The sequence below is a fragment of the Adiantum capillus-veneris genome, chromosome 1, assembly GCF_014529385.1.
Source record: "Adiantum capillus-veneris isolate H3 chromosome 1, ASM1452938v2, whole genome shotgun sequence".
In the NCBI taxonomy this organism is placed as follows: Eukaryota; Viridiplantae; Streptophyta; class Polypodiopsida; order Polypodiales; family Pteridaceae; genus Adiantum; species Adiantum capillus-veneris.
The window spans coordinates 146,721,931-146,748,347 of record NC_140931.1 but is presented as its reverse complement, the minus strand read 5'-3'; the positions used below and the strand labels follow the sequence as shown (position 1 = coordinate 146,748,347).

The window sequence follows — 26,417 nt, the reverse complement described above, 5'->3', positions numbered from 1 at the left end:
GGTCCACTTCAAGGGTCATCCAATAGAAATTGGGCACACCTTGTGGGCATTTGGCCTAGGGAGCTGACATGTGTCCCTCATTCCCTTTGTGTAAAGGGAGCCTGTGTGTGTGTGGATTTCTCTCTCATCCCCTACCTTTAGGGCTCGCCCCCTCCCATGTAGGGATGTGCAAAGACTTTTAGGGCACACACAAAGCATCCAATTTTCCCTAGGGTTGACCTTTGGACACAACCTTTGAATTTTGGAACCTTAGCATTTTGGAAGTCTTAATGGGCTGAACCTTAGGGTCTTTTTAGCCCATTGTTGCACATGGCTCTTTTGCAGATGTCCCCCCCCCCCCCCCCCCCCTTTGGATCCCTATTTTCCCTCCTTTGGATCCCTACTGTGGCCGGTCTGCTAGCTTAACCAATATTCTAGCTTTTTCTCCCCTGGCCTTCCCCACATTAAATGATCAGTTTAATATGAGAAAATCATTTAGGAGAATTAGATATTGATTATTATGACACCACCACTCCAAGACATTACTAATAGACCAAAATGATATTGATTAAATGCTTATTCGGAGCAGGAGTACGCTATTGTCCAACTTAGCACATCGAATCCAAATGCTGCAAATCAGCTACAAAGCATTGGGTGCAAGGCAATCAACTTATGGGTTGATGGCCACATTTACCCAGGTGATCCAATGACTAATGCACCACTACCCTTTCATAATGTCACTGAAATTCTGTGTTTTATTGGAGATGGAAGAGACGGACTATTTGGCTACTTCTAAAGATTGTATTCAGCTTTTGTCAATGAAAGGGAAGCAAGTAAACATCTCTTGGCTGCCTATTCATCACTGCACGAGAATTTTGCAAAAGATCTATAGAAATTTAGAGAGGAATCCAACAAGAAGATGAAGCAACTGAAGGATGAGATGGCGAATCTCAATGAAAAATTACAACAAAAAAAAAAGAGCAGGAGCGTCAACTAGACAATTATGTTCGACTACAACACACTTCACGGAATATGCCTCGATGAATCGATCATCTCACACACATTACCCTTGGCTACCACATTTGTAAGAGTGACAGACAAGCAATGTCCTTGCTATCCTCAAGTGGTGGAGCTCGAAAGAAAGGTGTCCGTCAAACTTGGTAAGAATACTGATGCAAGATTCTGATTTCCTACATGTTTTGCAGGTTGGTGTAATGGTAATTCAACATGCAGAAACTTGGCTCGAATGATGATGGGAATTGATCCCAATGCTCAGAAAACCGAATGTGCTATACTGCAGCATATTATCAAGCCAAAGGAGTTGGTTGAGCTACTAGATGATCCATCCAACACTAGCATTGCTAATGTTTTGCGGCAGAATTATTTTAGTGAGGTAAAGAGCATTGTGCTGCCTCAAGAGATGATGGAGGTGTGTGAAAGTGCACGAATAAGTTTCAAGGTCTATCAAGCTTTGTATAGAAGTATCACACTCAATCACCGAACAAAAGGTTTGTTTCGGTTTCTGACAACATCTTACAGTGTCAGTGTTGCAAAAAAGTGCGCCAATAATGATATTGCAATCTTGTTGGTAGTATGTGGAGGATGACATGCCATTAGAAGAAAACAAATTCTTCCACTACAACGAGTTCAACAATGTGTATGTTGACTTGTTGAAGCTTCAAGAGTCAATGATAAGATTTTATGGGTAAGAAGAGTATGATGGGAAAGTGATATTTGTTATGAAACTTGGAGAGTGTCAAGTTGTTAAAGGTCAACAACGTGAAAGGGTAAGTGTTACGTTGATGAGCACGGTCTTGGTGGGTGTCGATGTGGAGCTAAATGCCAATGAGAAGGGAAACACTTGTTGAGGTGTTCAGTCAGGGAAAAACATTTGGTGGCTAGCAACTTTTCATCTCCCACATGAGACACATGAGACTCTAAAATGGTATTCCAATCACACAACAATCGTTGATGTCATTCAACAACAACAAGAAGGACAAATATTGCATGTTTCAGGTCTTGGAATGTTCCAAGTTGAGTGGAATTTGGCAGGAGACTTGAAAACACTCAAGTGTATGTTAGGGTGCAAGCAAGGTGCAATGACCCTCTTTCCATGCATTTATTGCTGCCACAATAAAGTCTCAATGGGTAGTAAGGACAAGGGTGCAAAGGCCAAAAAGTAGAAAGGTGGTAAGGGTAAGGGAGGCCAAGTTACAATCAAATGTGCAAAAGGTGTATCCATTACACAAGCAATGGGTAAAGCACTACAACAATGGTTTCAAGGTATCCTCAGTTGTGACTAGCAAGTAATCCCTAATCAAAACATGGATTATCCAAATTGGGATCATATTCTTCCAATACCACTGATAAATGTGCATGTCTGCACCCTTCATGCCCATCTATGAATTCTTGACAAGTTGCTTATGGTCCATATTAATTACACTTGGAATATGGAGCCTGCAAAAAGAAGAGAAGAGTGTACAAGAGAACTCAACTCTATTCCATTGAGCGTTGGTATACATGGGGGTGCAGTTGAGCTATCAAAGGACAAGAAGGCGTCTAGAAGTACACAAGATCTCCCTAATAAAGTATGTATGGGTGGTAGTAAAGCTAGACATTTTCTTTCAAACTATTCAGACTCCCAAAGTCCCAATGAGTTTCAGTTGTGGAAAAAGGTGTGTGACATTACCACCTACAAAGGTAATGAAGCAGCCCTAGGAATTAAGCGTGCTCGTGTGTGGCAGTCTACTGATGATATTTTTTGTCTTCTCGAAAAGGAAAAGCTAACCAATGATGAGATATCCACCCTAAAGTTTGTAATCAATAGTTTTACAACACAAATGGTGGATGCTTGGGGGGAGACACACATAACACATTACATGGTGTGTTGAACGTTTGATATTTTCAATCGAAATACATCTGTATGTGAAGCTAAAGTTGTTTTTTTTCCAACACATTCTTGTATTTTTTCTCAACACTTTTGGTTCATTAGGAATTTGGAGTAGCCAAGGAATGGAGTGCTCACACTATCAGGCAAAAGCAGTGTATTTTAAAAAAACACGACATGGAGGTGGAAGAAAAAAGAGCAATGTCCTTCACGAGATGTTCAATTGTTCTACAGAGTTTTAGCACAGAGAGAGAGAGAGAAAGAAGACAAGAGAACAAAGAAGTTTGAAATGTAGAATAGAAAAAGTGGTTAGCTTGAGGCGATCACAATCATATCATGCTTCAAGTGCAAAAGATCGATTCTCGACGCTGGTTGGAGACAAGGCGGCGTGATGGTAGGCGTTGGGTGGAAATTTAATTTTCTTTTGACACTAACCATTTCTATTGTAAACATGCTTTGTCATGCAAAGTGATTTGTAAAAGCCACAATTATTAGTCCCATTGGTCAAGTTTCGTCTATTTTGGAGTCTTTTTTTAATTTTGAGTGATTTTATTGAGTTTTTTAAAAATTTTAAAGTTTAAGTACTATATAAGTCAAAACTCACAACTTAAAGTTCATTTCTTATTTGCACATTTCAAAAGATTCTCTCAAGCCCAAACGTACACACACTCATATCTTGCACAACATGGATGATACACCTGACCACACCACCGCGCACAACCATGACACCACTGCCACTGACAACATTGAAAGTCCACAACAAGCACCTCATACAAAATCCACCGCTACAAATCCACAGCCTCAACCATAAGAACCAGCTCCAAACACCCAACCGCTCCCCCAACCTTCAACTACAAAGGATCAGAACACCATGTGGCAGATTTTTGGTGATCTTGAGCCACTACAACATGCGAATCGCACACCTTTTCCAGAGCTCGGGCCATTTGCAGCTCTTAACATACCAACACAAGAAACATGACCTGGAGCTCAAGCAACGGCAGCAACTACAGATCAAGCAATGGAAACACTTGAAGCTCAAGCAACCGAAACTACGCCGCAAAACTTCCCCTTACGGATCAAACAAAGGGTGATCAAAGTAATACCATGTGATCCTGTTTCAACAGCACAAGATGCCAAGAGGAGGAAGAGAATGAGAGAGTTAGAAAAGAAATAGGCAGTAGATACAAAAACACATAGATTGCATGAAGAACAAAGAAGGCAGAGAGAGTAAGAAGAATGGTAGAGAGCCGAGGCTGAGAGAGACCACTTGGCTAATTTACAAGCACGAGTAGAGGCCGAGAGGAGAGCAGAAGAGGAAAGAGCTCAGGCCGCCCAACAAGAAAAGGTTGGGAGCTTCAGACCTTCAAAACCCTAAAGAGGAGATCGAGCGAGTCAAGCAATTAAGGCGTTTGATAGAAGATACCCAAAGGGATCTAGAACGAGCACCTAGGCAGATCCAGATTACAGACACCGTGTTCCCTACGCAACAACAACCTCACCAAGTCCATAGACCCTTAGCCATACCTAGTGTCATCCAAGAAGAAAGTGACTTAAAGTCATGGGTAAGTGGTCGTACTCACTTCTTGATGGAAAGAATGTTTACAGAGGGACTACATGATCCTATCAAAGAAATGGAGATCTCATCTTCTCCACGTCAAGGGACTGAAGCCCAAAAGGTGCCGTTAAACATTGCCAAATTGATGGATTTCATGTCTTCAGAAGTTAGAACTACCATCATGTCCAAACTATATAAAGACCTTGAGCTAGTCTCAGCTCTTAGAGCCTTCCTCAATGGAGAACTAAAGTTTGGGCTACCACAATTTGCACAGATGGATGGAGCTGGGGAGATGCCAATAGAGGAGGAACACTTAGATCCACAACCAAACCTAGATGAGAACCTTGTTATAGAAATACATGTTAACAAGTTGGGACAATACTTTGAGGGTGATGAATCCAATGCGACCATACCAATCACTACTAAGGGATTAGCTGTGAAGGGAATCCTTGATGGTGATGCTGGGGTTAGAATTATGATTAAAATTGTTGGGAAACTATGGGAAGACCTCACCTTGTGACCGCAACCGTAGTAGTGAAGATGGCCAATGGGTCTATTGTTAAACCTATTGGGATGCTAGAAGATCTCAAGATCAAGATCTTTGGACATAAAATAAGAATTACCTTCATTGTTATGGATTTCTCCAAGCACACTATGGCATCGAAGATGATCTTAGGACGTCCTTTCATGAAAGAAAAATGTAAAAAAGAAAAACAATATGCAAAAAAGAAAAATGACAAGCTCACACTTGAAGAGAAACAAGCCAAATAAGAGAGGAGAAAAAAGTACAAAAATAACCCTCCTCAATGGGCCAGACAAGCGGCTCCACCACCACCACCAACAGTGCAGAAGAAATGGCGATGGAAGCCTAGCACAGTTGCTTTACGTGAGATCCAAAAATATCAAAAGAGCACCAAGCCAATAATGCCAAAGGCACTTTTCTCTCTGGTGGGGTAAGAGAAATAATGGACGAATATTCAGATTCTGTTACACGTATCTAGCATGCGACTCTTTTGTCTTTAAAGGATGCCACCGAGGAAATTTTGGTGCAGTTGTTCCAAGATGGCATATCTTGTATGGTGCATGCAAAGCGAGTTACTATAAAAAATACAGACCTAGCTCTAGCACTCTATCTGAGGAATGAAGGGTGCCTCCATAAGAATTAGTTTCCCCATGTAACCTCTGTTTATGAGATTTGTAACCTTCCGATATAATATGAATGACTCGATTTTCTAGCATTCGGTGTAACTCTAATAGTTAACTGTGTACTTTTTGTTGTTAAAGTATTTGAATTAATCAAGTAATTAGATTTCACCTCCTCGACCATCCAAGCACCCGTCTGATGTGGGAGGCCTACAGATGTGTACGGAGGTCGTGGGACCACCAAAATGCACGCCGATGACCAGCGATGTGGAACGGGCCAAAAACATGTTATGTGCGCACATGGAGTTTTTTTGGCCCGTTTAGCATCACTGATCATTGGCGTGCATTTTGGTGGTCCCACGGCCTTCGTACACACCCAAAACGGCTCCGTTTTGCAAAATATTCACCAGTAGGCGTCCCACGTCAGACGAGTGCTTGGATGGTCAAGAAAGTGTGAACGCATTGAAGAAAAATATTTATTGGCCAATATGTGCAATAGAAAAAAAAAGTACAGGAAGTGACAAAAAAAATACAAAAGACAAACTTATTGTATATTGCTCTGGATATTACATCATGGCTGGTTGGTTTTCTTGTAAATTACATCTTTTGGTATAGGGCGAATGGCATACTTGGCACCAAAGGTTTTGACAATATCCTCTAGGTTTGTCACCCCTTGACCTAAGATTAAGGCACAATAGGAAAGGACTGACCCAGGGTGCTTTCCTATAAAGGCATACAATGCCACCTCTCGATCCACCAAGATACACTTGTGAGCATTAAAGGTAAGGGAATCTTCAGCAAGGATGGCACTTAATGCCTTGCACTTGAGCAGCTCCGCAGAACCATGCTCGGAGAACTCTGTGTGTGCAACTCAAAGAATGGATGGCCCCAGATGGCCAAGGTAGTGCCACAGGGAGCTATCTCTACCCATAGGAATGTTGCGCGAACCTCTAGTACGCATTGCAAACTTATCAACATAGTATGCGGAAGTCAGGCTTTCAAAACTTCAAGTCAGTTGTTGACCCAACTGAAACCTCTAGGAAGACACCCAAAAAAACAAAGATATTTCACCCAAAGTACTCAAAAAAGAAAAGGATAGTCAAGCAAGTGTTTGTTCCAAGCCGTTTGGTCAAAGTCAATGATCCGGTTTGGGTTAAAGACAGGAAATCAACACAAAAAGACAAACACATGGGGTGGATAGCATCACAATGGAGCTTAAAGAACAGGAGTACAATAGAGGTAACAGATAGATATGAGTACCAAAACTGCAGGTAAGGGAATATGAAGTAACGTCAAGTCCCTCCCAAGAAAGAAGACCCACAAGGTATCAATCTCGACAATCCACAAGGTATCAATCTCGACAATATTCTAGGATACCTAAGAAGCAGGTATACAACGAAACAACATTGAAAGATGCTAAAGTCTACCACAAATCTCAAGAGGATACATAACAAATATGGATCTCAAAGAATCTTCGTCTTATACAAGGATTCTACACAAGTTATACAAAGATTTGGCTACTAGTCAACCACAAGCCAACTACAACTACACTAGGCCTGCATGAAGATCTCAAGAACTCAACAAGACCTATAGCAAAGCAAAATCAACAAAGAAGATACAAAGGTCATCAAGAGATTTGGATTCGTAAGTCTTCCAATGCTCCTAGTAAAAAAGAGGCCTACAACAACATCAAAGGCTCCTATCAACAGGTCTAATTGAAGAATAACACAGATAATGGAGTCTTCACAGTCAAAGAAGGACAACCCGACATAGGTGAATGCAGATTCAAAGAAGATAAAATAGGTATGGCAAGAGAAACCTTCAATGCCAACTTGGTCCTTCACTGATCCTCTTTTTGAGGATTCAAGCTTACTTTTACCTGAAGAAATGTTTGTAGTAGTAAGCACAAGAATTTAAAAGTGAGCCAAAGTGCAAAAAACACTCTTTGGCATAGTTAGAGTCGGGCTACTGAGCCATAAAATGAGCAAAGCATTAGTCCCAAATCTTCAAGTTGTAATAAACTCTGTGCTAAGAGTTGTAGTTATTAGGCTTATGCTCAAGCTGGAAGAGTTCAGCAGAACTAAGTCATGTCGCTCATGCTAGATGAGATGAGAATAAGTGTCGAAGTCTATTAACTTACAATTGGTGGAGTGTCGTAGAGTCCAACACTCACGCACGATGCATAGTAAGATGAGAGCACATATCCTTGACAACGAAAACCATTCCCTAAGGGGTGCCAACTTGCAAAGACATGTCATATGCTTTTGTAATGAAATTGGCCTATTTAATTTGAGAGTTGCGGAAATTAATGAGAGTACTTTTGAGAAATGACTTTGTGAGCATAGCGGGTGAACATAATTGAAGATAGCAACATAATCATAGCAATTAGTTAACTTGGCATGAACAATACTTTTGCAAGAGAGAGAATTTAGAGAACATGACAACAGTTGAGGACCGGATTTATATGGAGCCGGTCCCCCCTCTAATAGGCATTTGTATTATGATTTTTCCCATTGAGAGAGACTTGTTACAATACAATCTTTGTGTTCCTTGTGACCTAGGTGATGCAATGAAGATGGAAAGCTTCATGCATCACAAACATAACATAAACTTGGAGAAAGATTTAACTATCCCAAGAACCTCAAACACCTTCGAAGGTGGAGAGAGCTAGTAGGGAATGAGGGTAGGGAAGAGGAAGAAGAAACATTTCGTAGGAGAAAGAATTAGTTCCTCACTTATCATAACTCTTGTTGCTAGCATACATAATAGCATAGTAATCAAGAAGAAGGAGATGGAAAGCTTAAGCATTGAAGCATGGCTCTTGGTTGGATTTGCACTCCATATCCAAGAGTGTTGGTGTAGGCTCTCAACCTCTACTAGCTTGGAGAAGGAGAGGGAGCTCTTGCACTTTGCATAGCACACAATGAGAGTGTGTGTGGGTGAGTATACCCCCTAAGCAACCCCCTAGCTTGCTTGGGTTGACCCCCCCTTGTAGCTCATGCTTGAAGCTCATTGGACCTCTCCAGGCCTAGCCAATCACAAGCAGGAGGCATTACAAGAAGCAAGGGTAACCTTGAGACAAGTGTCCCCCTTTCCCCTTTGAGAGAGAGGGCTAGATAAATGCCAAATCAATTAAATAAATCTCCTAATTTATTATTGGACCCCTTGGGTGGCCAACCAATAGGCTTTAGGCACACCATGATGGCAACATGAGGAGGAACTTGACAAGTGTCCCTTTTGCTTTCTTTGTACCATGCATGCCTTGTATGAGTGTGTGGGTGTTCTCTCTCATCCCCCCTCATGTAGGGCTCGCCCCCTCCTTGTAGAGATTGAATCTTTGACTTTTTGACACCTCAAGCCCCTCATGCATAGGTCGAGTTTCCACCACAAGCTTGGCTCATAAGCACTTTAAGCTTGGGCTGGGTTCTCACCTCAAGTGCAACCCTAGCATCTCAAGCATGTCAAGCACCTCAAGCATCTCAATAATTAAGCACCTCAAGCATCTCAAGCACCTCAATCATCAAGCACCTCAATCACCTTAGTCATCAAGCATGACAAGCAGGACAAGCACCTCGAGCTGGGTCGGGTTCCCGCGCCTCAAGCTCAACCCTAGCTTACACAAGGTCAAAGGCCTTTTACACACATTATTGGAGGTCTTCAATGAATCTAACCCTAAGTTCTTATGCTCCATTTGTTAGCCTTGATCTTTGATAGACCATCTCTCATTTGGGCCCCTTTACCATTGGCCCCGTGTTGAGATAGATCTATAAGCACATGTCTATATCTTAACACTTGTTCCCGTTTATTCTCCCACATTAAGTGATCAATTTAATATGAGAAAATCATTTGGGTTGGTTAGATATTAGATATTAGATTTTATGACAGCTTTTATAGCTACACCATCTTTCTGAAGAACCCCTCAAAATCTTTCTTGCATAGCATATTGTTTCCCATGCATTTCTGTGTATGCATATATAAGAAGTCCCATCATTGGACAATATGCATTAGACACGTTTTTCCTTCCTCCTATGCACCTTGAGTGGACTACATCAGGAAAACCAATGTTCTATCATGCTACCTTCTCATATTTGCTGCCTTTTTAATTCCATGTCTATCAGCAAATAATCCCTTGAGTACTTTATTAATATTTTCCATGATAAAAAGTACTTCAATAATGCACGTATCCCAAGGAATTTTTTTCCCACTGGGTTTTTTCCCTTTGGTCATCCAGGTATTAGACCCTAATTTAGATCCTCATCATTTTACTTCTCTTGTACATACTTTTCATAAATAAACACCAGCCTTATCATTATGCTATTACAACAGACAAATGCAACATCATCTCTTACATCAGACATATTCAGACCAACCAAGATGTTTTAGAAAATTGAACCTCGTCAAAAAATTGAAGACGATCAGCCCATCAACAACCAATCAAAAACCTTCCACAACCTCCACAGACACTTTTCAACAGTGCTCGAGGACAGGCACTAAAATCGGAAGGGAGAAATGTTAACTGAGCTGACAGTTAACAGAAGCTGCTAAAGGCTCGAGCCTTACGAATGCACATCGAAGATCGAGTTACACATTTTTCAATTCTGGCCATGTATTGTAATTTCTCAATTTATTTAGCCAATGTGATAATTATAACCTGTTACGTGCTCAATAAGAGTTCCAAGTTGTAAAGAATATCTACACACACACACATAGGATTCCAGCTACGGTTACCATTCTTTCAGTAGCGCAAAAAAGGTAGCTCAATTATTGATTAGCTAACAATGCTGATATTGTAGAGCAGGGTATTGTATACGCATGAGACGGGCAACGAACTGTGGTGGATCTCTGTGTGTGTGTCTCTCTCTCTCTCGCACAGAGCAACAACATCAGCAACATCAACGCTCTCTCTTTCTCTCTCTTTCTCTCTCTCTCTCTCTCTCTCTAGAAACCAGGGTCATTCGAAGCTCTGACTCAAAAACACTCTCTCCCTTTCTCTCTCTCTCACACACACACGCACGTGCTAAACGTTTTGCTAAGTGTGACATGGCTCAGCGCTTGAGAATTTCTCAGGCTGCATAAAGAAGTAGTATAGAAGCCATGCCACACTTAGCAAAACGTCCAGCACGTGCGTGCGTGTGTGTGTGTGTGTGTGTGTGTGTGTGTGTGTGTGTGTGTGTGTGAGAGAGAGAGAGAGAGAGAGAGGGAGAGAGAGTGTTTTTGAGTCCAAGCTTTGGACGACCCTGGTTTAGAGAGAGAGAGAGAGAGAGAGAGAGAGAGCGTTGATGTTGCTGATGTTGTTGCTCAGTGCGAGAGAGAGAGAGAGAGAGAGAGAGAGAGAGAGAGAGAGAGAGAGAGAGCGTTGATGTTGCTGATGTTGTTGCTCTGTGCGAGAGAGAGAGAGAGAGAGAGAGAGAGAGAGAGAGAGAGAGAGAGAGAGAGAGAGAGAGAGAGAGAGATCCACCACAGTTCGATGCCCGTCTCATGCGTATACAATACCCTGCTCTACAATATCAGCATCGTTAGCTAATCAAGAATTGAGCTACCTTTTTTGCGCTACTGAAAGAATGGTAACCGTAGCTGGAATCTTGTGTGTGTGTGTGTGTGTGTGTGTGTGTGTGTGTGTGTGTGTGTGTGTGTGTGTGTGTGTGAGAGAGAGAGAGAGAGAGAGAGAGAGAGAGAGAGAGAGTCTTTTGCTATGAGCTACACCTAGCTGCCCTGAGTGAGTGAGAAAGGTATCTCGCTATGAGCTTCACCTAGCTACACACACACACACACACACACACACACACACACACACACACACACACATACACACACACACACACACACACACACACACACACACACACACACACAGAGAGAGAATCATAATCAAGGAAAAGAGAGTGGAGGAGACGGACTCAAGCATCGAAGAAGAGAATTTTCAACATCTTGAACTCAAAAAGCAAGAGTGGAGATTTGAGAAGGAGGAAAAAAAGAAAGATATTGTAAAAATTATCTTGAGAGACGGAAAAGATCTATCTAATGAGTCGTGAACAATACCAGAGAGATGTATAAGATTTACCCATGAAGTTGTGAACTGAAGACCTGATCACAGAGAAGGAGCGCCCGAGAGGGGGGGGAGGGGGGGATACTTCTTTCATTGTTGAGACAATTGCAAGAGATGTTTATTATCTGAGAGAGAGAGAGAGAGAGAGAGAGAGAGAGAGAGAGAGAGAGAGAGAGAGCATCTTTATAGTTTGATCCCAACATGCATGAAGAATCTATAGTAACAAGTCAAAGTGAAGACTTGATGAGAGAGAGAGAGAGAGACCCGGGGAGGTCACCTAATAAAAATGTAACCTATCACGTGAGTTCAACAGAAGGGTATTTAAAGTTCTTGAAACTTACACAAATATATATACAGAAGGGCATTATTTTTTCAAATTTTAAAAAAACTTACAGATTTCAAAAGAAAAGGGTACATTATATTTTTAACAAAATTAACAGATAAGGGGTTTTATAAACATGTCTTGAACGCACGTGATATGGTAGTTTTACACATAGTGAACCCCCCGAGAGAGAGAGAGAGAGAGAGAGAGAGAGAGAGAGAGAGAGAGAGAGAGAGCATCTTCATAGTTTGATCCCAACAGGCATGAAGAATCTATAGTAGCAAGTCAAAGTGAAGACTTGGTCAGAGAGAGAGAGAGAGAGAGAGAGAGAGAGAGAGAGAGAGAGAGAGAGAGAGAGCATCTTCATAGTTTGATCCCAACAGGCAGGAAGGAAGAATCTATAGTAACAAGTCAAAGTGAAGACTTGATCAAAGAGAGAGAGAGAGAGGATAATATTTACTATCGTTCAGGAAAAGATACATGAAAAATGCACTAGGCAAGGCTTGAACTCAATGCTGAGAGAGAGAGAGAGAGAGAGAGAGAGAGAGAGAGAGAGAGAGAGAGAGAGAGAGAGAGAGAGAGAGATTTCAAATTGTACTCTCTTAGGAGTGGCTAAAGGTGGTGCAGTTCGGCCCTTCAAACTCTGTGATAGGGGGAGAATGAGAGGGTCACATAAAGTATGCTTATAGGTGTAATATTCCCTTGAGTTTAGAATGATAATGCACGAAACACATGCAAAGATAAGGAGCTTTGTTTTTATTGCTATCAAGTAACAAGGTGGTAATAGCCCTTAAAAACACCAATAACTCTATTCATAATGCCTTGATTATAGAGAAAATTATAGTATTGACCTGCTTATGCGTAGTTGTAGGGTAGGTGATTATATGGTTTCAACCATACCATGCAGATGAGTGGATGCATGTATACATGTAAGCAAACAAGAGAATAGGTGGGATTGACTACATTCCAATGTTAATACCAAGACCCCATAAGATGAAAGCTAGTTAAGCCAATTTCATTATTTATGCTACAACCAACCCCACTCTTGAGAACTTGAAGCTTTATTATGACATTAGCAACTATGAACTTGAAGCTTTATGAGATAACATTGGCAACTATGAATTGTGCTAAAGACAAACTCCCTAGAAACTTGAAATATCTACATATTGAAAATTTTATAAAAGGGCACTCGATTATTTGTTTGAAGCTTTTCACTATGAATTCTTAAAATTTTGAAATTTCTCTTGCCATCTAGGTTATAAGGTAGATGTAAGTTCCAAAATTGAGAACACTCTTGAGAACTTGAGGCTTTATGATGACATTGGCAACTATGAACTATGCTAAAGTCAAACTCCCTAGAAACTTGAAATACCTACATATGGAAAATTTTATAAAAGGCCACTCTATTATTTTTTGAAGCTTTTCACTATAAATTCTTTAAATTTTGATTTTTTTATTACCATCTAAGTTATAAGGTAGGAGTAAGTTCCAAAATTATACATTGCTATTGCTAGCATACCCAGTGGGTACCACCAGATTGATAGATTTGCGAGACAAAGGTGGACGATCGGGCAGGCAACCAGATGGAGAGACAGAGAGGGAGGGAAAGAGGTAGAAAGAGGGAGGGAGCTATACAATATTTTTAAATGGCATGAATATGATGCACATAAGTTACACATGTCGTGGTGACCCTATGAGCATATCCAATGGTTCTTCTTCCTCACCATGTTGGTGCTATGCAATGGTCTTCCTTCCTTACCATGGTGGTGACCCTATGAGTGCATCCAATCATCCTCCTTCCTTATCGTGTTGGTGCTACTATTATTAATTATGCACAGAAACACTCAAATTTGATGCATATATCAAATATTGTATACTCTAATGATTTGTGCTATATAGTTGGAATACAAAGCAATCGTTGAAATTTTTCAGATTGGAGGAAAGAATTGTGTTAAAAAATGAACCCAAGCTTTTTTTTCCTTGCCGCAGCAACGTGCGGGTCACATACTAGTTCTCCCAATTGATTCTTGGGCAAAAAATCTTTCAGAAGGACCATGTCAAATTTAGCCCAATCTTTAGGGACCTTACGAGCTTATTTGAGACTCATCCACTATTTATAGGCTTTAGGACTTGAGGTGAGACTTCCCTCAAGTACTTGGTATTTCATAATAGGGTTTTTAAGCCTATGAAAATCTTGCCATTTCTAGAGGAAGGTGTAAATATACTCTTTGTTTCTATCATTTTCCTCACCATTAAATTGGGGTGGTTTCGTGTCTTTTAAGAATAGCTTTTTCTCTAGCCCTAGTAACGTTACTGGGTGTTGAGAAGGGATAATCTTATCTTTGGACATTGTCTTGGCATCCCTAGATGTAGGTAAGGTATCCAAGGCTAAAGACTTTTGAATAGTTTTACCCTTCTCAATCAATTGGGTAAATGTACTCAATTGTGCTTTCATAATGTCTAGGGAGCTAAGAAAGTTTGCATTTGGGACCCCATGAGGGCCTCGTAAGGAATTTGGTTGAATTGCTTACTTGTAGGGGTGATTAATAAGACATTGAAAACCACCCTAGGTGGACCTGAAAACTACTAGCACTGAGTAAAAAAGTGGGAGTTGCTAATTTTTTGAAATCTCTTTTTGAGACGGCTTCACCTTACAAAAAGGAATGCTTAGGGAATATTAGGGGTGCTCTGGGAATTTTTGAATTTTGAGGGGTATTTTGGGAATCAACGTCTATCAGCGCGTGGACGTGCACGCTCTGTCATTGCATGATGTGAGTGTTGCGCAGAGGAATATGAGGGTTAAGCTTGCATTGAACTGTGATGATTGAAGGCGTTCTTTGAAGGAATTCTCTCTCTCTGTCTCTCTCTCTCTCTCTGTGAGCAGGTGCACAACGGCAGCGAAGTATTTCCTTTGTCTTGCACCCAATGAGTCAGGTGGCTCTCTCTCTGTCGGACCTGCACGCCGTTTTTGATCGGGTTCCTAGAGAGAAGCAAGAATGTGACACAGCATCGGGCACACCATGCAGTGATGTCGATGTGGGGTGTACAAGCTAGAATAACGACGGGGTCGAGGAGCGGCATGTACAATGGGCAAGTGGAGGGTCTCTCGCTTGTGGGCTTGCTGGATGCACCATCCCTTTCTCTCTTCCTGTCGCTTGTCTGTAGGAGAGGCCCAAGGTGGATCGACAGTACCATCTCCCTCTCTCCCCCTGTTTGTAGATGTTCCTCGTGATGCTGCTGTGGTGCTGCCCCTTGTGATGCCACTGCCTTGCAATCTCTCTACCCAACACAAGAAGTTTTGGACACAAATTCCTCCCACATTGTGACTTGCCTCAACATCATGAGCTGCTGTGAGGGAGGCACCGCATACCTAGCTAGGTATGATTGGGGGCAGTGGACCGTCGGCCCGGTGGGTGGGCCGGTGGTCCCCTGCCCCCAATCGTACCTAGCTAGGTATGCGATGCCTCTCGAGCAGAAGCTCATGATGTTATTCACCGGGCCGGCAATCGTACCTAGCTAGGTATGCGATGCCTCTCGAGCAGAAGCTCATGATGTTATTCACCGGGCCGGCAGTCCTCGGCCCCCAATCGTACCTAGCTAGGTATGCGATGCCTCTCCAGCAGAAGCTCATGATGTTATTCATTGTATGAAAAACATTGGAAAAGACTCCCTTTTCCTACATGAGAAAATTTCTAAATAGTCTTGTGCAAAGGATTCTATGCACGGCTTCTGCGCGCTGTCTCTCTCTCAGGTGCTGCTCGTCGACCTCCGGACTTCTTATTAATGTTAAAAGTAGCAAGGAATCTATGCAACAAATTAATTACTGAACAAACTTTAGCTAGTTTTATCATACATTAAAATGACGAGTCTGGACTTTTTGTGAAAATAAATGCCCATTGCCTTTATATTTTTTATATATAGATATGGAACCATGGCGGATGTGACTTAGGACTAAGTGAACATTGGGTGAGCCATGCTACGTTGTATAATTGTGTTGCAGATGCTTTTGCAACCTACCTCCATGGCTTACTATCCAACGTTGTAGGTTTGCCATCCCAAAAGGGCCTAAATTCCTAAAAATCTCCCATTTCTGATTACGTACCTAGACCTTCTTAGATACTAGAATATCCAAGGCCCCTTCCTATTGGCCCATTCTTAATCCCTTCCTAATCAGAAGGTGATCTTGAAAAGAGTCCATATTTTTCCTAATGGGCACTAATCGTCCATGTTGCTCATGAGAGAATACATCCCGTTCTTCTTCATGTTCCCATTCTTGGTCTCTGTCATGAGGAGATTTGTATCATTTGCTATGGTGTCATGAGGGAAATTCCCTGAGTAGTATGGGATAGATAGTGTAATTGGATAGCAATTATGTAGAAGACCTTGACTAATGTTGGCTAATTGCATGCATACTACTTAAAAGTAAATTAAACCCATTCTCTGAGTGGAATTGGGATGAAGATGGTGTTTTTGTATTCTACCTTAAAACCTTTTTTTTGGCTAATTTAGTTTGTTTGTCACATGAATAGCAAGGAGTAGAATCACATCCTGAAAGAAAAAAACATAAACAACAATTTTTTGAGGGGGGTCACATGTAAACCTTGTATATCATGTGCAGACAAGGGGTGTTTCAAACCCCTACCTATATTTATCCCCAGTTATTTAACACTTTTTATGATAAAAGTAACCTTTATGTATCAAAATTTGTACTATTTCAAATAAAAAACCTTTTAAATATGTGTGTTTTTTATAACTCTTCAAGAAACAATTAACCCTTGTGTTGAACTCATGTGTTGTCTTACATAGTTTTTAGAGACCTTCCCTGAGCCAATTTTGAAAACATATTTGGCACTAGCACTAAAAACATTAATTAGGTAAACAAGGACTTGTGCAAGTGGCGAATCGTTATTGCATTCAACAATACTTACAACAATATTTGATGGTTCATGAGAAAGTTTCTCTTCTGCCAATTGAATACGACAATCACAAGAATGAGCTCACATCCATTGATTTGTGGCTTGCCTGCATGCTTTTGGAGGGAATCCGGATGCATACAGAAAGGCTTTGTCGATAAAGCCTACAAAGGAAGAAGCACTCACAAGAAGTTTTAGACAAATTCTCACAATAATTCCCACATTGTGACTTACCTCGACATCATGAGTTTCTGTGAGGGAGGCACCGCATACCTAGCTAGGTACGATTGGGGGCAAGGGACCGCCGGCCCGGTTGTGGGGGGGTTCCCTGCCCCCAATCGTATCTAGCTAGGTATGTGGTGCTTCTCGAGCAAAAGCTCATGATATTGTTATGCATGGTATGAAAAACACTCCGTTTTCCTACATGAGAAAATCTCTAAATCTTCTTGTGACTGTCGGGCGTGATAAAAGAGAGGAAAGCCATCACAAATCCACAATCTCCAAGTAGGACTAGTTATATTACCTACAGTATCCATTTTATAGTTTCTATTTAATTGCCTACCAATCACACCTTGGTCCACCTAAGGTTGATGAAATCAAAGTGCTGTAGCATTTCGAAATATTTAGGCTGGGTTCAGACTGAGCCGGCGGAAGAAAACTGTGGTCGCAAATCTGCCGCCGCCTAGTGTGAATAGTGTGGAGGCGGAACAATGAAAAAGCAAAGGGGGCTGAGAGAGGCCATCGGGGGAGGGGGGGGAAGAAAAATGGAGGCCCCGGCGGAAGAGTGCCTCAACTTCAGCCAATCAACTTTCGCCATGGAGCATTGACGCCCCTTCACAGTTTTCTTCTGCCGCCTAGTCTGAACCCACCCTTAGTTCACAAACTCAGACATTACCCCTATGCACAAAGAGATAAGAGAGAGGTGAAGCAAATGAGTGAGAGAGAGAGAGAGGGAGGGAGGGGTCCTTTTGCTTTGATAATATACCTTCGTCCTCACAGCCAAAAGGTTCTCTCAAATTTTGCATTTTTCATTGATACTCTCATCGTGCTTATTGCGTGTTGGCTTTAGAAGTTGTAAGGGGGGTTTCTCACCTCTCCCTCTGACATGAACCTCGATGGTGTTATGCTTGAAGCACAAGACAATTCTATGGGGGAGGAACTTGATCCTCTTATTAGAGATACTCGACTCAACATTGGTGTAGATTTCATGTTTGCAACAACGGAGGGCAAGAAAAGATCCAATGGAGCTTGTGCAAATACTTGCGTTCTTGAGAACATTTCGAAACCTTCTTCTTATGGTGTTTGTACCTTGATTGAGGAGATTTTGCGTGGCGTGAACATTATCAACGAGAACCTGGTTGCGGATGGATACGTCACGTAGGCTAACTCCAGGCTTGAGCTAGCATTTTAGAGCTTAGAGGCATGTTGTGCTCACTCACTTGCCCTATACTTTATGGGCTATTGAATGTTGAGCCAAGGCTTATGGGAGTGGGCATCGATTTTCCATTTCACAATGATGGTCAAAGGTTTTTATGTGGTAGAATGTACCTCCAAGAAAACTGTTCAGGATCTAGTTATCACAGGAGGTATTTGGGGGGCTTCCTACTTTGCGTACACAATGCCATGGACGCCCAAGTTTTCTCCGAGCAAAGAGTTTATGGACTACTACCCAGTGTGGGTCACACTCACGAGCCTCCCTCTTTGGCTTCGTGACAATGTGGAGTCCATTGATACTATGATGGGCCATGTACTATTCATTTCGAAGTTGTAGCATGTAAGATCGTGCTTGGATAGAAAGGTATGCATATTGTGCAACATGAGTACAGGGCCTAATTGATGGGTTAAAAGGCAAGCCCTTAAATTTGGCGCCATGAAAAATGTGTTGTGGGCTGGTCAAAGGTGGCTCAACCCAAACTAGATGCAGCCTCCAAATGCTATGCTTCAGGGTCACCAGCCTAGGTGCACACTATCCAACATGAACATGTCAAAACTTAGATGAAGGGAATGTTGTAACTCTAATAGATCAATGTTGGGGTTGCCGAGGAGGAAGAAACCGATGTTACTGACATTGAGATTGATGATGGGATGAATAACCAAAGAAGTTAGGGGCCGGGGTTACTGACATTGAGATTGATGATGGGATAGCTAACAAAGAAGTCAAGTTTTTAGGATTGATGTCAAGCTTATGGATATCAAGGACACAAAAATCTCCCTTATCCTTGTTTGGAGAGGGCTCAAAGGCAATGCGTGTCAGAAATATTTGGAGGTTTCTACACACAATCAAATTGGGCATAACTTGCTTGTCTTTACAGCTAAGGACTCCTTTGGGATCAATATGGTGTAGATTGATTTTGTTAATAGAATCAAGATCAACATGCTTAACATCGATGGGGGTCAACATGCTTAAGTTTGATATGGTTGCTATGTTTATTCAAAAGCTTCACTAAGATTGTTAAAAGTAAGATTTTCATTTGCATCAGCTAGTTGTGGCAGTGTAAGTAGTGAATTTGATGATGAAGCCATCTATAGAAAATCAAAGGAAACGAAGCCCCAATGTCCTCAAAGGCAACTCAATTTATAGCTTATAATACTTGCTCTAACTGAAAGCGCAATCATTCTTAAGCGATTATCCAAAGTCCCTTTCTACAAGTCAATATTTTTGTATCATATCCATTTTTTCCTAGTGTAATCCTCCATGTAGACCTAGCGTATTAGAAGGCTAGTTGTCTACTTGGCTCGTCCCTTGGCTCTTGGCTCATCTACCCGAGCAATGCCAATGTACACGACGACATAAATGTCTAATGGTGAAAAATATGTTTGCTAAAAAGAACATCTTCAATGTCATGCCTACATGTAAGGTCCCTAACCTAGAGATTGGGATTAAGTTCCATTGACACTTTACTCCAATTCAAAGAAGCAAGGATACGAGCAATAGAAATGGAGGCGGCCAACTAATATTAAGAGGCCAGGAAAAATCCTAATCCTAGCTTTGACACATTCACAACCCTTTAATTTGGATGCCACAAAAATGTTAAAATCCTGGGTGTAAAACATTCACAACCCTTGATCTGCACCAGGCACCAAGCACTATGGCATCATCAAAACCAAGCACCATAATGTCTATATTATTTTACTTGAAATTCATTCCAATTAAAATTCATTTCAATTATTAATAGGCTAAGTTATTTTCTAGGAAATATTCATGCAAAACATCTAGGAATGATCATGAGTGATTTTGATTGTCATTTAAGGGAGATGATATAGTCCTGTCGAACAACCAGATGTATATCAAAATCTAGTACGCTCTCTGCGAATATTTATTATAACTAAAATGGGCAATTTCTCACCTTGAAAATCAAGGTCAAATGGAGTGAGCTACTAGAATTTTACACTTCAAAACAGAATATGTGAGCACTGCTTGAGACAACATAAATCCCAAGACGAAAGATGAATCCATGCTCTAAGAGTACGTAGTGGTTTGTTGGCTCTGCCTTTTGATGAGAGAAAGGTAGTAACTAGAAATAGCAAGCCATGTGCTCTCTCTCTCTCTCTCTCTCTCTCTCTCTCTCTCTCTCTCTTTTCTAGGGAAATTTGTTTTAACATTAATTTACATGTCAACTACAATCTCTACCACAATAAGTTTTGGACAAATTCTCACAATAATTCCCACATTGTGACTTACCTCAACATCATTAGCTTGTGTGAGGGAGGCACTTCATAGCTAGCTAGGTACGATTGGAGGCAGGGACCGCCGGCCCAATGCGCGGTGCCTCTCCAGCAGAAGCTCATGATGTTATGCATTGTATGAAAAACACTAAAAAAGACTCCATTTTCTTACGTGAGAAAATGTTTAAATCTTCTTGTGTACATATTTGAAAGGGATAACAAAGGTGGAGCTATTTATAACAGTGACAATTTTATACCCCATACCTATACAAAAATGGGGCAAATTAGCCCCTGCTTTAATTGAGCTACATCAAACCACAAATATGCACACACTTTTGACAAAGCCTCTACTTTCATCTTGTGCTAATAATCAACTTGTGCAGAGAATGAAAACCTCAGCAATCAACAGAGACGGCATTGTCGTGAAGCGAATCCGAGTCACTCTGCTGCATGATGGTCTCGAAAGCTTCAACAATCACCTTCACTCCTGCTTCCCCGTCTGGTGCCAGCTTTTGTAGAATTTCTCCAATGGCGCTGTCTAACATCCACTCTCCCGCTTGCTTGCGAGCAATCATCTCTTGCTTCTTAAGCCTCACTGTTTCCGCTTCTTGCTCTTTCAAGCAGTCTAAGTACCTCTGCCTCATCCTTTCCATGCTAGACTTTCTTGTTTGCGAGACCTTGGCAACCTCCGACTCTGCCTTAGACTCGACATCTTTGAATTCACCATCTGTGTTACCTGTAAGATGCAAACCTGCAACATCATTGTGGGAATCGAAATCATTGCCACTGCAATATTCTAATGGACACATCGAGTTGGGCACTCTCTGTTCACCTGCATGCATAGGAGAAACACATCTCTGATCACCCTCTGCACATCCACAACTCCGGTGTGAATCCGTAGCACCTTGTTGCGCATCTTCAGAGTAAAATTCAGGGCTATTGATACTTGCATCACACATATCTACACTGTCCCACGCCTTTACCTCAAAATCAGGCCGGTTTTCTGCAGATAATTTGTGCACTGCTCCTTCCTTTTTACGATTCCCATTACCTGTGCCTCCGTCATCAAGAGATGATTTTGTGCCAGAACAAGATTCACTATCATCTGCTCCATGCAAATTGCTGGGCTTCGTCCTAATTGCCTTATCAGAATGTGAACGAGAAAGCAATGGCTTTGCCAGCGAGACTTTCTTACTTGGTAACGAGGAGGGGGGCTGATAGTTAGGATTGGCAGCACATTTAGGAGAATTACAATGGTGGAAATGACACACTGTTGTAGGTCCTGTAGGGGTTGCGGCAATCCGACCATCATTTGCTATATAACAGACTGATTCCCAATTACCCGTTTTGCAGTTCTTGCAAAGCTCTTTAACTGCCGAACCCTTGTAAGCCAACGACAAAGTCTCAGCTTTAGATGGGCTTCTGATTGCCTTCAGCCCTGCACCATTACTGTTTCCGATTGTATCAATCTTCAAGCCCGTTACAGTGGCTGTTCTTCTGAGGGAATTATCTAACTTGCTGGGTGGCATACCATACATACCCGCAATTTGCTTCCTTGATGCTAGCACCTCATAACTGCCAACACCAGACTTCGACAAACTAGGGCTCTTTATCTCAATGTGTTTTGACTGCATATGTACTGGCGTATTGAGCGTTGAAACATTGCTCAAAGCGGAGGGATGCATATGACAAGGGCTTAAGATACTTGATGAATGAGCTGCAGCAGGATTTTCCGTAGCCGCTACCGACAAACCCACTTCAGCAGAAATACTTCTTACCTTGTGAAGTAAGTTGGCATCGCCAATTCCGGCAACACTATCTTCACTGGCTGATGATGACGTCTGTTGTGCCATTACTCTCGTCGACAAAGAGGATGTACCATGAGTTTGTAAGACCTGATTCCAATCTTCACCAGTTGCAGAGCTGGTCCCCTCAACATGAGCATGGCCATTAACACCTTGCAACCTTATTGCCGAGCCTTGTACGGAATCTGAGTGTGCAAGATTCGAGGCATGCAACACATTGCCTACATGTGGATGCGGCCCAGAACTTGTGCTCAATCCTTTGCCGGGATTCTTCATCCGCAGAGCCTTCTGAGAGCTATCAGAGCACGAGGATTGAGAGCGGCTAATTTTACCTGAATTGAGAGGGTTTGAATTTCGCGTCTGTGACGTGGTCGACACCTTGCTTTGAGAAGACGTAAGGGAAGAAGGAGAAGGCTCTCTTCTGCCAGAAGAATAGCAGGCACCCATCGCTGCAGCATGCCCATCTGGGCGGTCTTTGACGAAACTTGTAGCAGCGCCGGCCATGGCTGCTAATTAATTTATGTGGGTACGCGGCGCGTGCGCCCGACCTGTGCTTTTCTGCTTTTTGCCTTTCCTTTCGCTGATTTGGGCTCGCAAAACAATCACATGCAATGCTTCAGATCTGCCCTTCTTTATGTGGGAAAATAAAAGTTTCCGTTTCGGGAAGTCGAGCTTGTTAAACTGGTTGCAAAATATCTTGCATTATGCCGATGATCAGAGCAGGCAGCGATCAATGCGCTTGTGGGCGACGTGGGCAGACCGACTCTGTTTGAAACCCTGAAGAATTAGCGCCCATATCCGTACTAATAGGAAGAAGGAAGGAGACGAAGCTGAAGAAGACCCATCAACAGAAAACCACCACGAGGCTTTAATTAACGAAAGCAAACCCAAAATCATGATACAAAGGCAGTTAACAGCCGTAGAAAGAACGCTGCAGTGTATGATTCATTCAAGGGTAGGAAGCACGTCCCTCTGTGTTTTCCCTCTTGGGGGTTGGGGCCTTTGCTTTCAAGTTCATTCAGAGGCCACGGGATTTTCTTATTGCCAAGTGTTGAATGCCACGTGTCACTCCATGCCGTTCGGCACCCTTTGTGTGATACTTGGACTACGCCTCGTACGCTTGGAACACTCTTTCTCTCATTACCATTTTGGGACATTAGTTTTGAGCCTAATCTTCCAAGGTGTTGTGCCCCCCCCCCCCCCCCCCCCCCGCCCCCCGGTTTTTGTTTTTTGTGTGTGTGTGTGTGTGTGGGGGGGGGGGTTTGTTGTGTTGGTGGTGGTTTATCAGGCGACGTCATCGCACAGAGGCAATAGTGTAGTGGTTCTTTTTTACACATGCCTTGGCATCTGCGACAACAGCCCTAGCGCTCCGTCAGGTTGTGGCTCAGGCCAACGACCACTTCTCTGATCGTGACATCCCGAGGTCGATGCCTACGTTCGTCTTGCTTGATTGCATGGTTGGAACAAATGGAATCTCTGAAGATTCCACCTAATAGGTGGAGTATAGAGAGCACTTTTAATTGGCATTTATTGGCTCATTTCAATTTCTAATAGTAAGTATCTTTGGGTTGGTATAGAATGAACACTAAAACTCAAAGGGTGAACAGGATTCGAACTCATCGAAGGGTGGCAAATCCCACGTTGACTATGCTAACCAACTCGCATGCAACTTGTTTGTCTATGGCTGGAGCAACTCTTCTGCTTGGCTCCTATGCGATGTGTGTCTACCACCAACCTCCCTGTGCTGCCTGTTTGGTTGCTCGCTGCTTGGATCCTTTGCCTTTGCTACTTACAAGGTACTATTGTTGAATCTCAATCAACCCTTTTGAAAAATAGTAACGACATACATACAAACTTTATTTAATAGAAATCCCATTACCCAATGGATTCCACAGGATATTCCTCCCCCCCTTTCCTCATCAGCACCCCATCGAAGAGAGAGAGAGAGAGAGAGAGAGAGAGAAGAGAGAGAGAGAGAGAGAGAGAGAGAGAGAGCTCCATGCTCGCCACCCTTGAACCCCCCCCCCCCCCCCCCCCCCCCCCCCCCCCTTCTTTTCGCCTCCACCCCCGGCTCCCAACCCTTGGTTGCTCCTACTGCAGCAACGTCCACCCCCACCCCCCATAATCTCATCACCAACATTAAGTGTGAATTCTTTCTATGAGAGGGTGAGATTTGACATAGTGAGCCCCTTGTTGTACCCTCATGCCGTCCTCTTTGCTCAACTGCATGACACCCCCTGGCTCATCCCAGAATACCCCTCTATCTGACTGTCGTGGCTGCATATTGAGAGAGAGAGAGAGAAGAGAGAGAGAGAGAGAGGTGGTCACCCAAGGACGCCTCCCAATGCCTGAATCTCACATAGCCTCCGTAACAGAAATGCACACAGAGAATAGGTCTAAGATTATGAGAGAGAGAGAGAGAGAGAGAAGGAGAGAGAGAGAGACGAGACATATCTTGATCTCTTGTACATAGTATTCATACCGATGAAGATCGCAGATGAGAGAAGGACAAAGAGAGAGATGACAACGCTGACGTGACAGAGTTAATAAATGAGACAAACCGTCGCATCCCAATACTATTGACGTGTCCCAACTCAATGGCTGGACACCATCGACCAGCTAACATAGAATTGATCAAATTTCGCGCTTGCATGAGACCGATCTGAGCCAAAGAGCATAGCAAAAGCTTTCGCTTTGAGTCTCGTAACACCCTATTTAGCATTTAAGCACACTCTGAAGTGCACACAACATAAACAATCTGTAATATATCACTGCAAACCAAGCGCACCGTTTCTTTCTAATAATTTTTGTAAGTCGTGCACCAACAACACCATTATTAATACCGTCTTCGGCACATTTAAAAAACCGTCCAAACATACTTATATATTTATATCTACTAGTAAAACGGCGCCGCCTTCGGCGGCGGCCATGGCCATCGCCAACACGGCAACCCCCCTCCCCCCCCCCCCCCCCCCCGGGACCTCCTCACCAATGCTCGAAAAAAACTTTTTCCCAAAAACTTGGCAAACCTACACATGTGAAACAGCAGAGGTAAATCGACAAAATTTGACGGTTTTATTACTTAAATACAAAATTTGTAGGTGGACTACACTAAACCTATGTTGTTTTTCCAGCACTGCGAGACCTCTCTTTCTGTCTCTCTTTCTCTCTCTCTCTCCGATTCGTTCGAGGCAGGCTGCACTTGCATCTGCGATTTTGTGCATTGGCCGTCGTGCACCTTGGTCCTCGCTCTCTCTCTCTCTCTCTCTCTCTCTCTCTCTCTCTCTCTCTCTCATTATCCTTAGCTCTCTTTCTTCTCGCTCCTCCCTCTTCTCTCTCTCTCTCTCTCTCTCTCTCTCTCTCTCTCTCTCTCTCTCATTATCCTTAGCTCTCTTTTTCTCGCTCTCCCCTCCTCTCTCTCTCTCTCTCTCTCTCTCTCTCTCTCTCTCTCTCTCTCTCTCTCTCTCTCTCTCTCTCTCACAAAAAACGCAGCCGTTTTTTGACCTAGTAGACAGTAGTCCACTCTTTTGATCATAACTTCTTCATCCAAACTCCGATTTGGGTGATCTATAGCCTCAATCGAAGAGCACGAAGTCCTCTACGCATTGATGTAAAGACAAAAATTTTCAGAGTTATGGAAAGCATTTCTGTAGCAGCATTTTCGAAGTGAACAGGTTCAACAAAATTGATTCTCATCTCCTATTTTACATACAATGTCTTCCGGCACTCGCAAGGGTTCTTCTTCTTCAACAAGGTCCACAACCATTGTGGAAAATGATCCAAAGTCTCCTAAGTGTGGAGATAGCAACACAACCACCCAACCAACGACATCGGAAACCATGATCATGGCGTACTTGGTATCATTGCAAGAGACCGTAAACAAACAAGGCGAAGACTTACGAGCACTTGCAATGGAGAATGACACACTAAGGATACTTGTGGTTGAGAATGAGAATCTCAAGAGGACACTTGAGATGCAAACAACACGTTTGATGCAACTTGAAGAGGAAGTCAAGGAATGTAAACGCTCTCTTGTGGACTTGAATGCTTTGAAGGAGCGGATGAGCAAAGTAGAGCATGACCATGTATTGAAAGAGGAGA

At 42.5% G+C, this 26,417-nt stretch overlaps 1 protein-coding gene across 2 annotated transcripts; it reads right to left on the bottom strand.

The window, feature by feature from the left end:
- Positions 1 to 20,468: 20,468 nt before the first annotated feature.
- On the bottom strand, positions 20,469 to 23,323 carry LOC147465756 (uncharacterized). Of its 2 annotated transcripts, XM_086512378.1 has the most exons (2): positions 21,344 to 23,323; positions 20,469 to 21,247 (listed from the first exon to the last, which is right to left on the bottom strand). In XM_086512378.1, the coding sequence occupies exons 1-2, from the start codon at positions 22,818 to 22,820 to the stop codon at positions 20,907 to 20,909; spliced, it is 1,818 nt and encodes a 605-aa protein (XP_086368504.1). In that variant the 5' UTR covers positions 22,821 to 23,323; the 3' UTR covers positions 20,469 to 20,906. The 2 variants fall into 2 exon arrangements, with proteins under 2 accessions (XP_086368504.1, XP_086368495.1); XM_086512369.1 differs by having other exon boundaries at positions 20,472 to 23,323.
- Between the last annotated feature and the right edge of the window lie 3,094 nt (positions 23,324 to 26,417).